Raw genomic sequence first — 16,940 nt, 5'->3', positions numbered from 1 at the left:
GAGTTTAGGGAGATGAGTTACTACTTTTCTCATTTGAAATGACATCATTTAACAAAACATTTATAACAATCTTTTATGTTAGGCATGGCTTTTGTTGCTGAGGTACACTCTCTGGCAACTGCTCTCATAGAGTTTGTCTTTTAGTGGGCGCTCAGAGAAGATCTCTAGGTAGATAAAGAGTATATAACATATGAGATATTGATAAAGTGCTGTAAAGAAAATAAAGAAGGATCATGAGCTAGAAAGGGACAGGGAGATGCTATTGATGTGAAAGGGAAACATGAATTGGTTGCCCCATTCTGACAGGGAATTGAACCTATGACCTTTTGGTGCATGGGACAATGCTCCAGTCAACTGAGCCACACCAGCCAGGATCAAAAAGATGTCATTTAGACATTGCAGTCCAACAGAACTTCTGTAAAGTCACATTGGAGCAGGGATGAGAATGCGCAGAAGATACTTTGTGATATGCATACCCTAACTGCTTTGATGCAGGACACTAACTGCTTTAGGGGTCAGAAATTATGAGATGGCTTTAGTGTTCAGGAAATGATCATCTAATTGAAGAGAAAACATACAATACAACCATGAAACAATATATTGAAAGCTACACATTAAAAGGCACAAAGTGATATTCATATCTAGGGGAGAAGACTGGCATACATTTAAGTGACCAGGAAGTCTTATTGGATACAAACAGGTTGTGCTCCAAAGGGTTTGAGACCATTAAGGTCCAGCTTGAGGTAGGCCTTGAAGCATGCATAGGAGACACAGGACACACATGTGAGCAGTTTCTCTAGTGGGTCTTAAACCTGGCAATAGCAGATTCTCTAGGGCTGAGGTTCAGGAATTGAGATCTTTACAAGGTTCTCTAGGTGATGTTGTGGCTATCTAAGCATTGGTATATTTTTCTCCATATCTAGGTTTTTGGGGTTAGCATCTATGCCTCTGCCACTGCTAACTGATGACTTCCCCACATCCCTATTCTAGATTTCTTGCCCCTTCTCTGGACTCAGTTTCGATTTCTCAGGTATATTGAAGGGAGCTAGCTGCCAGGTGATCTGGTTAATTCAAAATAATTGGGAGCATCATCACATGACATTACAGACTAGTTGAGCCTCTGTCCGTGGTACCCAGGCACACACACTTTCATGCAGCCAAGATGACTAACTCCAGGTCTACTCCACAAAGTGGTGATGGGGGCTATGACTCCCCACTGGGTCCCCCTTGGTCTAAGTTTATAAAACATTTCTTTCAGTCTGTGTCTTAGGTGTTCCTGTGCTATTGCAGAGGGAAACCAATAATGGTGACAGCTCCTGTTTTATTCTGATGCTTAGGGAGTGAAAGCTAGCTTCTCCCTCTCCTTGGGGGTACTGTAATAACCCTGACGTCCTGAATTGCAATATATTGACATTTAAAGAATCAATACACTGGTCAATTCTAGGGATTAAATGAAACAGAGTTTGATATGTGTAGTGGACATTAATATGCCTCCCCCAAAGCATTGTAAGCCACCTAGGGCTATCCAGGCATTCAGTGGATGGACAGGGAGGGAGGAAGGCAAGATGGGACATATTGGACCAGAAGGAGGGCAGACAAAGGTCCACTGCTGGCCTTCTTGTGTTGTTCTTTTCACCAATACAGTGAGCAAAACAACCAGCAGTGGCTAACATTTGCATTTCCTGGGAAGCTACTTCTAATGGGGGTGATTCGATTCTTTCATTTGTCTCCTTTGTAGATATAGACCTACGGTTGGGGGAAGACATGGGCTCTTGTTGCTCTTGTTGATCTTGCTCTATATCTTTTTCATGATTTTTTGGAAACCTTTCTTTGGTAACTTATGCAGGTGAGCTACTCTAGGCATGTTTCTGGAGACCCCAAGTCAGCAGTGGACAGGGGTCAGCACACATTCTGTAAAGAGTCATATAATAAATTATTTAGGTTTTGTTGGGCATACTGTCTCTGTCACAGCTCTGTCTTTGCCATTATAATGTAAAAGCAATCATAGGCAATACCTAAATGAATAAGACTGGCTGCACTACAATAAAATTTTACTGGAATTTGAATTTCATATAATTTTTACATATAGTGAAATGCTCTTCTTTTGATTTTTCCAACCATTTTAAAATGTAAAAATCAATCTTAGCTCACCAGCCATAGCCATATGCCTGACTTAGGATATCATGTTCTACCTACTGATGCAATGACGTAATTATCATCTCACAAATGAGTCTAAAACTCAAAAATCAAATATCTTGAGCTGAGATCAACATAGAATCTGATCAATTTATCTTCATCTCATCAAGAGAGGCAGAAAATGCAGCTCATTTTATCAATAATTTAATGGAAACTAAGTCTTCCCTTCCCAAATAACATAAATATTGCTATTCTCTCTGATTTTCCCCTTGAAAATTATTATGAAAGAAATTCTGTTCATATACATGTATGACATATGTTTTTAAAATTCTAATCAAAAAGTACTGATATGTATCGATGTATGTTCCAATATATTTGTTACACTGGTATAATGTATGAGTATACAAACATATTCAAATTATAAATATATATAACACTGTTAAAAGAAAAATAATAGCATATAATAGCACATAGGAAGCTCTCAACAAATGTTTACTCAATCCTTCACAGTCATGATTTTTTTAGTTCTTACCACAACCCTGTGTGGTCTCCTTGCCAATGCTCATGCACTTCTCCCTATTGCAGACGCGAAGTGAAGCCGCCATGACCGTCCTGAGTGGCCACGTAGTGGTCTGCATCTTTGGCGATGTCAGCTCAGCCCTGATTGGCCTCCGGAACCTGGTGATGCCACTCCGTGCCAGCAACTTTCATTACCATGAGCTCAAGCACATCGTGTTTGTGGGCTCCATTGAGTACCTCAAGCGGGAATGGGAGACACTTCATAACTTCCCCAAAGTGTCCATATTGCCTGTAAGTCCGAGGTCACATTATTGATGGTTTTTTTTTTTTTCATCCTTTCATTCATAAAAGAAAATCCCAGTTGGATATAATAGTTGCGGCTTTGATCATGCCTCTGCTCATTTATCTGGTTATGGGCCTGAGGACTCACCCCTTCCTCTATGCCCTGTCTAAGAATATCTAAACCCTGAGGGCTTTATTAAAGGAGTTTGCAGCTGCATTCAGTTGTGCATCAGACATGAAATTTAGCTGATATCAAATGTATCAAGCATATCAATGTCTAAACACTCTCTCTTGCCTACCCAAACCCAGTGCTATGTGATATTATGATGCTTAGAGCAGAATTTTCTTATGGGACTATTTATTTCATTTGATTTATGACATTATTAATGCTTGGGGAAATCTTGATTGTACCGCATTCTGTTTTGAACTAAGTGTATTTAATAGAGCTCTTTGTTTACTTTAGCTGTACAGAAGGCCAACCCCTTCTGCTGGTCACCTCTGCCTCTCATTCGTGTTTGTGTATGGGCCTGCAACATATTTGTCTGAGTTGTTATTCATTACAAAACATTGCTTCCCAAATCTAAAAGGACTCTTTGGTACTCTACAATGTAGTGTGAGGTCATGGGATGCATGATCTGTGAGCCATGTAACTAACTACGTCCTAATCATTAACCAATGTATTTGCCATAAATGTTCAAAAATTATATTGTACATTTCAACAGTTGATATAATTCTCTATGTCACAAATCCATGCAAATATCACCCATTCTCCACACATTTTTCTTGGAAGTTCACATTCCTATGACGGAGGGACATGAATTTGATGCTATTTCTAGAAGGCTGAGTTTATCCCCACTTATGGAGCTAAAATCATTATTTCTGTTATCAACTTTCAGAACTTCAAAAATGGAAAAAATAGTGAAGTAATGTAATTCAATAAACAATACATAAGAATCTAGCTACAAGTAATATGCATTAATAGCCACCATTTATCCTTACATACACCTGGCACAATAGGTGTTCAATAAATATTTTAAGACTTGAGAAAAATATAGACAGACATCTTTTGGATGCTGGTCCAAAACTCACTGACTTAATAAGCACATGTAATTAAAAATAGGCATCTGCAGAAAAACAATAGTCACACACATTGAAGAGTTTAAACACATATACACCTTGCTAATTTCAGACATCATCTATCTGATTTCTGTTTTCCTATGATCATCTTCCTACATGTGATCTTGCATGTAGTCCCCTTGGAGTACATGGACTGGGGTCTAAAAGTATTTTGTAAGGAGCTTATTATTTTGCTGGGTTACATGAATGTGTGTGTATGTGTGATGTTCAGTGTGTGTGTGTGTGTTTCCTTCTGTGTTCCCTTGTACACATCCACTCATCTGCCTGCATTTATATGAATGAGTTTTTATATTTGCAGGTCCTTTTCAAACACTCCAAAATTTAACATACTCAAGTACGACTCATTTGTACAAAATGGGCCTTCTGTGTCTTCACATATTTCATTGTTTAAAGAGTGTCTCACAGATAGGGCCATGCCCGAGAAACACAAAGTGTGTTTCTCTGTATGTCATTTGTATTTCTTGAGTTTTGAAATCACATGTATACAACTGTGCAGGGATCATCTTATATCACAATTACAGCTGGAGTCCCTACAAGATGAAAATTAAAAGAATATGGATGTAGGCAATTGAGGCTTATGCTCTGCACAATGATTCAGGAAGTTGGTCTAACTTATTTTGTACCAAGAGATCTCAGAAAGAGAGGGGATTCTTCTTCTCTCAGAAGATAATGCTTCAGAGTCTGGAATGAGTAGCTTCTTAGCATCACAGTACTATATGCATCTTCCTCCTTCATTTCACTTTGTGGCAATATTCTGGGGGCTGAGAATCGAGTCATGACTGCCACTGAGTCATAAAAGAGGGTTGATGGCCTTGACCTCTGCAGCCAAGTCCAACCTCCTCAAAGCCTCTTTTCCAGGAAGGAGAACCACAGAAAGGTATCCAGAGATATAAGGCAGTTGGCAAACCCTCTGCTTGCACAGTCAGTGAGGTGCCGACTACTCGAACCTCCATGCAGGCAAAGCAGAAGCTGGATTCAAGCCGGAGGACCAAGGAGACTGGGGGCCGGATGTGAACCCCAAAGGGATGTCCCTAGGGAGCTCAGCCATGAGAAGGCCTGAGGAGTTCTGCTGTGACTCCTCCTGCAGACACAGAGTCTGTGGAGTTCATGCCCTCACCTCCAACACCAGCCCTCATCCTTCGCCTGTGGTTCTGTTCCCGGCCTCTCTGCCATTACCTCCTTGATTCGTGTTTTTATTCCCCACAGTTTTGTTGTTTTAGGATCTTAAAAAAGCTGTTTACTGGATTATTTATTTTTAATTATACCAGTAATATATACAGTAGTCCTGCTCTATGTCGCAGTTCACTTATCGCAGCCTCACTGTATCACAGGATTTTTTGAAATGCTGTATTTATTTATCGCGGATTTTTCACTATATTGCGCGATTTTGTAGTACTGTATACGTATGTTGTTAAAGTTATGTGGGTTTAAGAGTGTAGAATAAATGTAAGGTTCCTACTTCGCAGGGGGGTCTAGAATATAATATCCGTGATAAGTGAGGGAATACTGTAAACACATTCTTGTTATAAAATATTCAAAAATACAAAAGTATATGAAGTCAAAAACAAACTTTTTACTTCACCTCCAATCTCATTCTCGTCCCCGGAGGTGATTATTATTATTAGTTTAGTGTGAATTTTTTCTGAACTTTTTCTCTGAATGTACATACATTCATAAATATATACATAAATATATAGTTTCATGTTACAGATTCTTCCAAGGCAATGATCACACGGAAAGCTGTTTCAGTCCCTTTACCAGCTGCGTAACTCCCATTGTATATATATATATCCCATGGCGCGTTTAAGCATTTCTGTGTTGTTGGACAATTAGGCGATTTCCTTATTTTTTTCCCTTGCTGCAAATATGCAGTAAAATTATATGACCTGAAGCTTAACTCCTTTCCATCTCCCCTTTGCAAGATGCACATTAATTCCACTCCCTCCCACTGCCTCCAAGTGGAGCAGTGTCTCAGCCCCACCCCGTCACACCATGCTCTCTGCTGGTTCCCCTTGGCTGCGCTGGAAATTTGACCGGGAGCTGCTGTCCTTTGCTTGAGACAGAAGTGACCTCCTATTAAATAAACAGGCATTTGAAACCCACCCCCTTGTTACATTCTGAAAGCCAGAGGTTGCCACAGGACAGTTACTTAAATCAAGACAATTTCCAGGCAGGAAGAATATGTAGAACCCTGGCATTATTCATTTCCCTCGTTTGTTAGTAATAGCTTGATTGAGTATTGAGAGCAAGACTAAACTGCTGCCATCAGCACCGACTACCCTTTAGATTAGCACACAGCTCCTATTCCCTTGAATGTAGTTAGGCCAGCTTAATGTCAAGGCATAAAAAAGATACTTGTTAAATAATTTCCCAAAGCTCCAGCACAATCTTTAATTTGTTTTTATTTTTTTCCTCTTTCCCTCCCGTTCCTCAGTCTCACTTTTGCATCTCCTGTATTTTTTTTTTTCTTTCCTCTCTGCCGAAGGGTACGCCATTAAGTCGGGCTGATTTAAGGGCCGTCAACATCAACCTCTGTGACATGTGCGTTATCCTGTCAGCCAATCAGAATAATATTGATGATACTTCGCTGCAGGACAAGGAATGCATCTTGGCGTCACTCAACATCAAATCTATGCAGTTTGATGACAGCATCGGGGTCTTGCAGGCCAATTCCCAAGGTAAGGACAGCCTGTAATACTCCTCTTCTGTGCCTCTAGGGGACAGGGGCTGGCAAGAGGGATATCCTTCACTCAGTAATTCAAAGGGGCTCGCATCAGCCTGCCTGGCGGTCACCATGATGGCATCTGCTGCCTCTTCTTGCCATCCCAGGATGCAGGCTGGAAGACCCACACTCAGCATAGGCTGCCTTCCCAAACAATAAACCAGCCTTTCCACGGCCACCCCCTCAGCCTTTTTCAAACACTGGCTTTATGACCAGGGTCACCCACTAAATGTCAAAGCACTGAAAAGAGGCTGGCTGAGCAATTCCCAGTGTTTCTCCGCAGAATGTATCTTTGCCACCGACCTATTCTAAGCTTTGCTGTTCTAGCTGCAGGGATGTGTTAAGCTTTAGAGTATTATACGCTGACAGAAGGATGGTGTTCCCTCTGGAATGGGGCTCTAGGGGCACTGAAGGTCATTTGGCAAGAGCTGGTTCTCACCAGCCCACCCATTCTCTGCAGGAGGTACGGCAGCCCTAACTGACGCATCTCTGTCACCTCTGCTCTGCCCCAATCTTCCCTGTTATTCTCCCAAGGATCTTGGGCAGATAGCTACAAGTAACGATGTCATCTAGGAGTCTCAGAGAGACAGCATGGCAAAACCCCTTGACAAACAACCTCACGAACCAGGGCTTTAGCAGGATTGGATGTGAGGCATTTTACCCCCCAAAACGTCTCTGTGTAGGCTTGTCCTAACTATAGGGTTATTGTCATGTATGGTCTTCTGGATGGCTGGCATCATTCCAGGATCAAAGGGAGAGGGGGCACAGCCCATGAGAACTATAGCTGCTGGGACATAAGTATCATCGTATTGATGGGATAAAGCTTGGCTTCATGCAGCCTAGACCTGTGTGTTAACATTATCTTTAGTCAACTCAGCATCACCACCACCACCTTCTAACATTTACTTGACATTGCTGCAAAGCCGGGAATAATAGTTCTTAGAATCCTTTTCCTTGCATGGTTCTGTACTGGAGACTGCCAATGAGAGGGGCCCTGGGAGAGATCTAGAAACTGGATGAGAAAACGAGGCAGCTGTAGCTGGACCCTGAGCAGGTGTGAGGTTCAAAGCAGATCTCAGGGAGCCTTATAAGGACCAGTGGCTTTGGTGCTGGGGACTGAGAGCAGGGGTGTGGGCTTCTCTGGGGTCTGAGATTCATAGCATCTTAGGATGAAGCTCAAGAGAACCTTCCACTTGGTGTTGCAAGTGAAATGGCTAATGGGGGCCTATTTGACTTGCTCCTACAGCCTTTCCAATGGTCATATTAACTTCTTCATACTTGGAATAGAATGGCTTGTATTCTTAACATAATCCTGATGGATGCAGCCCGAGGCCCATCATTCTCTTCCTCACCTGCAAATCTAAATCTTGGTATCCACTTACTCATCTGTACGCATGGGCAGAGAAACATGTCAACATTCTAAAGGACAGCTCTTAGCTACCCAGCTGCATACTGGGGAGTCAGGGAGCAGAGGTGACACAGGATGTGAGGGGACAGTAAGCTGGCCTTCTAGGAGGTGGAAAAGGCAAGCTTGAATTTAGTTCCTGCCTTTCAGCACTTGTTCTTTAATGTGGGTCTTCCCATCCCAGCATGCGCATCACCAGGGACCTTGTTATACATGCAGGATCTTATGCCCACCTAAACCTACTGAGTCGGAAGCTGAATTCTAACAGGCTCCTCAGGTGACTCATGTGCACTTCTGTAAGGCCAATAAATCTTCACTCTAACAAAACCAGGTCCAGTGAACATGTTGACCAACCTATTCAGACCTTCCTCTTCTCCTGGTAGGAACAAGCAAGGAGGATGGAAAGAAGTAGAGGAGAAGTACTCCCTGTAGGTGGAGGAGGGACTGAGCTGGGGGGGGGGGGCAGGAAAACACCCCTTTTCCCAGCATGCCTATTTCCACCCAATTGGCTATTTCCACCCAATTCAAAATTTGTGGTTTTTGAGGTCCATGAATCAAAATCTTAATGTATAATTTAGTTATATAGTTGACCCTTGAACAGTAGAGGTTTGAACTGCACTGGTTCACTTATACACAATTAAAAAAAAAAAAAGAAAGAAAAACTACATATAGTACTATAAATGTATTTTCTCTTCCTTATGATTTTCTTAATAATATTTTCTTCTCTCTAGTTCACTTTATTGTAAGAATGCAGTATATATTTAATGTGCATTATATTTTAATTGACTGTTTATGTTAGTGGTAAGGCTTCCAGTCAATAGCAGGCTATTAGTTGTTAAGTTTTAGGGGAATCAAAAGTTATATGTAGCTTTAGCTGGTGGCTCAGTTGGTTGGAGCATTGTCCCATGCACTAAAGGGTTGTGGATTCGATTTCCAGTCAAGGCACATACCTAGGTCATGAGTTTGATCTCTGGTCGAGGTGCGTACAGGAGGCAACCAATCGATGTTTCTCTCTCACATCGATGTTTCTCTGTCTCTCTTCCCCTGCCCCTCTAAACATCATTAAATATATTCTCAGGTGAGGATTAAAAAAGTTTATATGTGGATTTTCAGCTACATGGGAGGTCAGCATCCCTAACTCCTTCATTGTTCAAGGTTTAACAGTATATGTATCTAACATAGGTGTTTTTTGCAGCTCTCATAAATCTTATCACAGCCTCTTAAATCCTCTGTGATGGCCAAACTGGTAAAAATGCCCCACCCCCCGCTTCTCAGACACCCACCCAAAGTTCAAGAGCCTTCTTTACTGTTTTTAGCACTGAAGTAAGCAAGAAGAGTAGGTTTTGGTAGGAGATAAGAAAGAAAGGGGGAGGAAGTTCGTTTTTCCTGTAAAAACACAGAGGGAACTCCTTTTGTACAGGCACAAAGAGGGCACAGGACGTGCTCGGTGGTGATTTTCATAGATTCCTGGTCAGCATTAGAATGGAGTGTGTGTCCCCCAGTAACCAGCAAGCAGTCTGCTCGGTTCTCTGAGAGACTGTGGGAGCTGTGGACCCACCAAGCCCATATTTTTCTCCTTTTCTTGCTGTGTTTGCTCTTTGCCTGTCCTTGGTTTCTAATGCTCTCCTCTTGTCCTTGGTTTCTAACACTCTTCTCTGGTGACACTCTGGCCTTCCAAAAGACAGTGGCTTGGCAGTGGCCATCAACATGGATAGTCACTTCATCCCCAGTGGGCAAGCTCTGTTAAATTCACCTTTGGTTGCTCCCTGTGAAGCCCACTCCTCAGGTTTGTCCCAGCCTCTGGGCTGGGTGGATGAGCTGAGTTTCCATAACACTGTTCTTCCTTGAGACCCTTTGGACCAACTGGAATGCTCATTGGACTCAGATACTTTTATTACCTTTCACCTGGGCATTTGACATGCTCCAATTGGATTGGAATTACAAAGTACAAAATGGATTTCACATTACTCCAACTGATAACTACATAGATTTCTGGCCACTGCCACCTAATTGTCCTCACTATTTATTCTGTAGTACTTATGAAATCCCATCGTTTGCTTTATCCTGAGAGCTACATCACCATCTCTCTAGCAGGACAGAAATGTGGACTTCGGACAGATGTGTGTGCTCTTGGACCAGCTCATTCATGCATCCATATGGAATTTTTTCCTATCATGATACAATATAGCATGAAAAATGTGTCTGAACATTGCAGAGGTCAAGACCTCATTGGTATCTATGTTCAGACACTTGACACTGTATGTCACTTGGTCTCCTAGACTAACAAAGCTTACCCTGTTCTCCTTTCATAGTCCCTTTTGGTATCACTATTATAGCCCACATGGTGTCAGAACTGACCCAGCCTATAGATTCTGGACCAGACAATTTCTAAAATGATTTGAGATGTGATGGCTGGTTGTCAAAAACAATTATAGAGAGCGGTGGCATACCCCATGCCGATGGTATATCCGATGTGACAGTTGGGTCTATGAGATGCAGTTTTAATATACAGCAGGCAAGATTGCAGTGACAATTATATAAAGCAGGTGAAGCTGCTTCTTGCTGGTCAGCAAACGTCAGCTGAGAACCACTTTACAGCTCTTTACCAGCAACTAAGTGGCTTTATTTACAGAGCTCCTGTCACTTCCCTTTGGCTGGAGAGCGGATGTATTATTTAGCGCACATTTATCTGGGGAAAACACTTCAATTTAAATCAGCTGGTACAACGGTGGCTCTTGCCAGACTGTTTCCCTGTGGTTCTAAAAGATAGGAACTGTGTTTGATCCTGGAAGAGAGGGTGAGCAGAGGAGGAAGGGTCCGTTCTCAGAGAGCCACTTGAGTCAGTAGCTGAAAAGAGGTAGCCTGTGATTGAGTTTCCCATTATGCTTTTATATCATTATGAAATGAAAGGAGCATCTTGCAGCTTCTTCCTGCTTAACCTTAACTCTTAAGGGAAAGAAAAAGGAATAAATGAATGCCCACCATGTGTCAGGCACTATAAAGGCTCAGGGCACAAAGGTGACATGCGTTCAACCACTCATTGTCCTTAAGGGGCTCAGGTGAGTGAAGGAGGCACCCCCATAAACAAGTATAGCACAATGAAACAAGGACCAGGCTAGAAATACAGGAGGGCTCCTCATTTTATATATTTCAAGGAGTTGAGAAGGCTTCTGAGAAGAGCTGACACTTTTGAATGAGTTGAATACATGTGGCTATTGAGCTCTTGAAATGTGGCTGGTTTATTTTCTCGTAATAAACTTAAATTTAAATGTTGACCTTAGGCTAGTGGCTACCCTATTGGACATTACAGTGTAGAGCATAGGCTTGTTGCTTTGCTAAGGGTCTGAATTTATAGGCAGATGGTGATTAAATCCATCTTTTAAAGAGATAACAGGCAAAATATGAGCATGGTTTAGAGAAGGAAAGAGATGGTGGCATGAGCTATATAAGAAGACTACTGCTGTGAACTCCAAGGGCTGGGATGAAGGCCAACAGTACAGCTCTCGTGATGTCAGTAGGTAGGGCAAGACAGTGATTGAGATGAAACTGAAACAGAAAAGATAGGCACTGAAGACCAGTTAGATGCTAGGGAGGTAGGGATGAGCAAGGGTGAGATACTGGGAATAAGTCTGCTTCAAGGTTGGCTGCAGCATGGATGTATAAGTGATTAAGTAAGCAGAGGACCCAGAAGGAGAAACAGGCTTGGGGAGGAAGGTAAAGAATTTGGTCCTGGTCCATTTGAGTTGGAAGTATCTGTTGACTATCCAACAAGAGATAAGAACATGAGGCTATAGTTTGAAGCTGTAGACCTGAAAGTCATTGGTGGTGGACAGTGGAGAGACCTTGAGAACAGATATTTCCCAGGGAGATAGACCAACTAATTAAAAAGGAGCAAGCATGGAAACTTGGGAAACATAAAGGGACAAACAGAGGGAGAGAATCCAGTGAAAGGGGCTGAGGGTAAAGATTTAGAGGAGTATAAGTGCATGGTATGAAAGGTAAAGAAGAAGAGAGTTGAATAAATTCCAAATTAGCAATATAGAATGTTTCTTGAGAAGTGTTTTCTTTTTTATAAGTATATTTTATTGATTATGTTGTTACAGTAGTTCCAATTTTTTTCCCTTTGCTCCCCTCTGCCCAGTACCCCCTTCCCTCCAGCAATCCCATCCCCCTTAGTTCATATCCATGGGTCGTACATATAAGTTCTTTGGCTTCACCCTTTCCTATAGTCCTAACTTCCTCCTATTTAGTACCAATCGATTATGCTTCTTAATCCCTGTACCATTTCCCCATTTCTTCCCCTCCCCCCTCCCAGCTGATAACCCTCCAACTGACCCCTAACCCTATGATTCTGTTCCTGTTCTGATTTGCTTAGTTGGATTTTGTTTCTATTTTTCAGATTCAGTTGCTGATGAGTGTCAGTTTGTTGTCATTTTAGTGTTCATAGTTTTGATCTTTTTTTTAAGTAAGTCCCTTTGACATTTCACATAATAATGACTTAGTGATGATGAACTCCTTTAGCTTTACCTTGTCTGAAAAGCACTTCATCTACCCTTCCATTCTAAATGATAACCTTGCTGGATAGAGTAGCCCTGGTTGCGGGTTGCCTTTCATCACATTCAATACTGTTTGCCAGTCCCTTCCTGCCTGCAAAGTGTCCTCTGAGAAATCAGCTGAGAGTCTTATAGGCAACCCCTGTAGGCAACTCTCTGCTTCTCTCTTGCTGCCCACAGGACTCTCTCTCTATCTTTCACCTTAGGCAACTCAATCATGATGTGTCCTGGTTTGGTCCCCTCTGGGTCGAGCTCGCCCAGGACCCTCCATGCTTCCCGGACTTGTATGTCCATCTCCTTCACAAAATTTGAGAAGTTTCCCTCATTTTTTTCAATTCTTGCTTCTTCATTCTGTACTGGTTGACTGTTTTTTTCTCCCTTATGTTCCAAATCATTGATTTGAACCCCGGTTTACTGCCCTTCACCATTGGTTTTGTGTGGATTTTCCTTCGTTTCAGTTAGCATAGCCTTCACTTCTTTTATGCATTTGTCATACTCAAGCATATCTGTCAAGCCTGTGAACATCTTTATCACCAGTATTTTGAAATCTGCATGTTAGGTTGTCTATCTCTTCATCTGTGAGGTTGGCTATCTCCTCGTCGCTTAGTGCTCCCACTGGAACCTTGATCCATTCCCCCTTTTGGTCCATACTTCTCTGTCTCCTCATTCTGACAGGCTCCTGTGTTTGTTTGCCTCTGCGTCCGAGGTAGAGCTGTCTCTCCTGTTATGTTGTAAGGGTCAGAGCCTTAGAGATTCATCAGTACAGGGCAACCTGTTTCACCATATTGTGGCGCTGTGTGGGGGGGAGGGGTCCGAGAGGGAACAATGCCACCTGCATAGCACTCACCCCTTCTCCAGGCATCTCTTCCACTTCTGCACCAGGTTGGCGCCCCTCTAGCTGCTGCCCTGGTAATTGTTCCCAGAGTGGGTGGGTCTGTGGACATTCTAAGACTGTGGAGCCCTTTAAACAAGTGGACTCTGTTGAGAGACTGGCAGTTTCTGCCTCTGCCCCAACCCCCACTGGTTTGCACAGTCAGAAGCAATGAGGCTTGATTTTCCCTGGTTCTGGGACTGCAAGCTGCTAGGCCTGGTGAGGAGCTGACAATGCTCCCCAGGTACCCCCCACCCCTGACTTTAAAATGGGTGATTCTGGTTTCTGCTGGCCCGCTGCTGCCACCTCTGCCACCACCACACCACAACCACCCGGCTCCAGCTCCGCCCCTCCTACCTGTCTGGATGAGTATTTCTTCTTTGTTTGCTGGACTTCCATGCAGTTTGATTTTCTGGAACTTGTGGTTGTTTCTAGTTTTGAGGTAGTTGTATTCCTTCTTAGTTGTGGAGGGAGACGCAGCGTGTCTGTCTATGCCTCTGTCTTGGCCTAAAGTCGATATGTGTTTTCTTAAGTAGACTGAGGGTTTTTTAAGAGGTGAAGGCTACTCTTCACCTCGTTCATCTTGATGTCCCTAGTGTCTCTAGCACAGGATCTGACAGAGGTATCATGCAGTAAGAATTTGTTAGGCTGAACTGATTTGAAAGGAAATGGTGTTTAGCACTGTCAGATACTGCAGAAAAGTCAAGTAGATAACAGCTGGCCTGAAAGAGGTGATGGTGCACTTGACCCTCGGTAAGCTGTTGATGATCTTAGCAAGAACATTTGAGTAGCCTGTGGCCTGTAGAAGCCAGCATTCAGGGGGTTCTTGAAGTGTTCATTCAGATAAGATGACAACTGAAGACTATATATTGCTTTTTAAGTGATGATAGGGAGAGAAATAGGGTATTTCAGAAGATCTTGTCAAAGAAAATATTTATTTCTTGTCTTTAGAATGGGGAGAAATATAGTATATTTGTTGGCTGCAATAGACAGAGGTGAGTTAACTCCCAAAGAAAGAAAGTTTGAAGTTCTATGAGAAAGTTGCTAAAGGATAGTGAGAGAGACAGAGAGAGGCAGGAGAAGATGATGTGGACTTCAAAAGGAGGGGGCTGAATGGGAAAGATGAAACAAGACGGGGTTCAGTCATCTGCTTTTTTCAAGAAGCAGCCACATTGGTTTTCCTTGAGGAGTTAAGGGAGTGGGGCAGCTGGGACAGGGAACTGATGGTGATAAAGGCTGGGAGCAGCCATCACGGGAAATCTGTAAGGGAGAGCACTGGAGGTAGATGATTAGCTGAGGTTGGAATCATGAAGGTGTGATTTTCTGTGCAGTTCTTGGCAGAAAGAGCAGAGAAAGGAGAAATTGACTTCAACTTAGGATGGAGGCTCAGAGAAGGCAGTAGATTCCATGGTGCTGTTGAGAGATATTAAAATGAGTGGCCACCTAAACTGAGATGGTAGAGGAAGAACTCAAAGCAGACTGACAGGCCAAAAATGAAGCAAGAAATATACCTATGTGAGATCAAAGAACAAGGGTGTGGAGTAAGGGGTGGGAGAGCAGAAGGGTGAGAGATTCGATTGAGAGAGGAGTATGTGATGACCTCAGAGGATGCAATACTCATGCAGAGCAGGAGCAGAGCTTAGTGATGTTACACTGAAAACAGTTCCTTCCCATGAAAACTCTGAGCCCAAAGCAGAGCCTGTCTGAACACCACAAGCACCACCACCATTATCACTACCACCACCACCCCCAAACGTAATAATAATGCTTCATGGATGTTTGCTGCTATGATGTGGTAGACATTTTGGCAACCAAGACAATATGCGTTTTTTAGAACATTAGTTTTCACAATTGGCTGCACATTGTAATCACCTGATAAATCTTAGAAAATATTTCCATCTGGATTGCACCTCAGCAATTGTCATTTAATTGATCTGGGTACAAGCAGGACATCAGGAGCCTTAGGACCTCCTAGGTAGGTCCCCTGTGCAGAAGGCCCAAGCACCGCTGCCCCAGATGCTCCTCATAGTCGGCAGCCGTCTGTCTCGAGAGACGATGGTGTAGCTTCTTAAGAGTCTATCTGCACCGCCGAGAATGGTTGTGCAGTCTGACTCGGGAGTGACACGGTATCTGTCTCCTCCCGTGTTGAATCGACATCTTGCGATGACGCTGGAGTGTCCTCTCCAGTGAAGTTGAAGCTACAGAGCCTCGAGAGACGATGGTGTAGCTTCTTAAGAGTCTATCTGCACCGCCGAGAATGGCTGTGCAGTCCGACTCGGGAGTGACATGGTATCTGTCTCCTCCCGTGTTGAATCGACATCTTGCGATGACGCTGGAGTGTCCTCTCCAGTGAAGCTGAAGCTACAGAGCCTGGGCTCCTCGTAGGAAGTATACTAAATAAGGAGGTTATTATTTTGATTTCAAAGAGGAGGAAATTGAGACTTAGAGAGGTTAAGTAATGATTTTAACATGGGTCTCCTGGCAGTCCCAACTTTTAAATCATTTTGCTTCTTTAGGACAATTCTGTTGGTTCAACTTATTGGTCTACCTTCTTCCTTTCATATTTTTGGATAGCCTTTAGCTTTTTTAAGACTGAGAAACCTTAAGTGGAGAAAAAAGAGATGACGGATGTGGTAGAAGCCCCAGACTCTATCTGTTTTCTGCCTAACTATCTATAATTTGTCCATCTTATCTCTGTTGTGTGTCTCAAGGTGATAAGGAAAGGGTACTAGTTACCCAGTGGACAGGCCTTCCTGACCACAGTTTTTGAAAGGTGGTGGAGCTGAGGTCCAGTACAACACTGCCATTAAACAGCAACATTGCTCACCCCAAAGCCACTGTGTGCTCCTCTCAGAGCCTGGGTCTCTTTGAGAAGATAGAGCATGTGCACTTCAGCATCTATTCTAAATTTGGACGTTGGTGTTAAGGTTCCTCTCCTGTTCCCTCTCCTGTTACATGCTCTGCATTCATCTGATTCATGCTACCTGTCCTGAAGGTGTCGGTCCAATTCCATAAACAGTTAAGCACCTGTTGTGAGCCCTGACTGCATGGTAGGCATTGCTGGGGGGTCAGAGGTCCTAAAGGTCATTCCTGGTCCTTGTAACCTCCTATGCAAAGGTATAACTCTGCTTCGGAGTGCTGGTTTATTACTGTGAGAGAATTACAATATATGGAGGCTAACGTTGTGGACAGGAAGAGAAAGAGAGTGGGTTTGAGAGACAGTGAAAAACTGCATAGAATTTCAGAAGGTGGGAACAAATAGATCTGGTTGCAGAGACAAGAATAGAAGTCAGGGCAGAGGTACATGGGGACTGT

The 16,940-nt window shown here is 43.0% G+C and overlaps 1 protein-coding gene across 14 annotated transcripts in view; it reads left to right on the top strand.

Annotated features, from left to right (window-relative positions):
* The window catches only part of KCNMA1 (potassium calcium-activated channel subfamily M alpha 1), a 725,195-nt gene that overhangs the window by 635,785 nt on the left and 72,470 nt on the right, over positions 1 to 16,940 (top strand). For all 14 annotated transcript variants that reach the window (XM_090278265.1, XM_090278262.1, XM_090278261.1 and 11 more), the window contains 2 exons: positions 2,722 to 2,946; positions 6,560 to 6,752. In XM_090278265.1, the coding sequence (XP_090134391.1) occupies positions 2,722 to 2,946; positions 6,560 to 6,752 (418 nt within the window). The remainder of the gene's footprint in view (positions 1 to 2,721; positions 2,947 to 6,559; positions 6,753 to 16,940) is intronic.

The sequence above is a fragment of the Furipterus horrens genome, unplaced genomic scaffold, assembly GCF_987537825.1.
Source record: "Furipterus horrens unplaced genomic scaffold, mFurHor1.1.pri manual_scaffold_5, whole genome shotgun sequence".
Taxonomy (NCBI): domain Eukaryota; kingdom Metazoa; phylum Chordata; class Mammalia; order Chiroptera; family Furipteridae; genus Furipterus; species Furipterus horrens.
The sequence above is the reverse complement of the archived record's forward strand: the minus strand, read 5'-3'. Positions and strand labels throughout refer to the sequence as shown.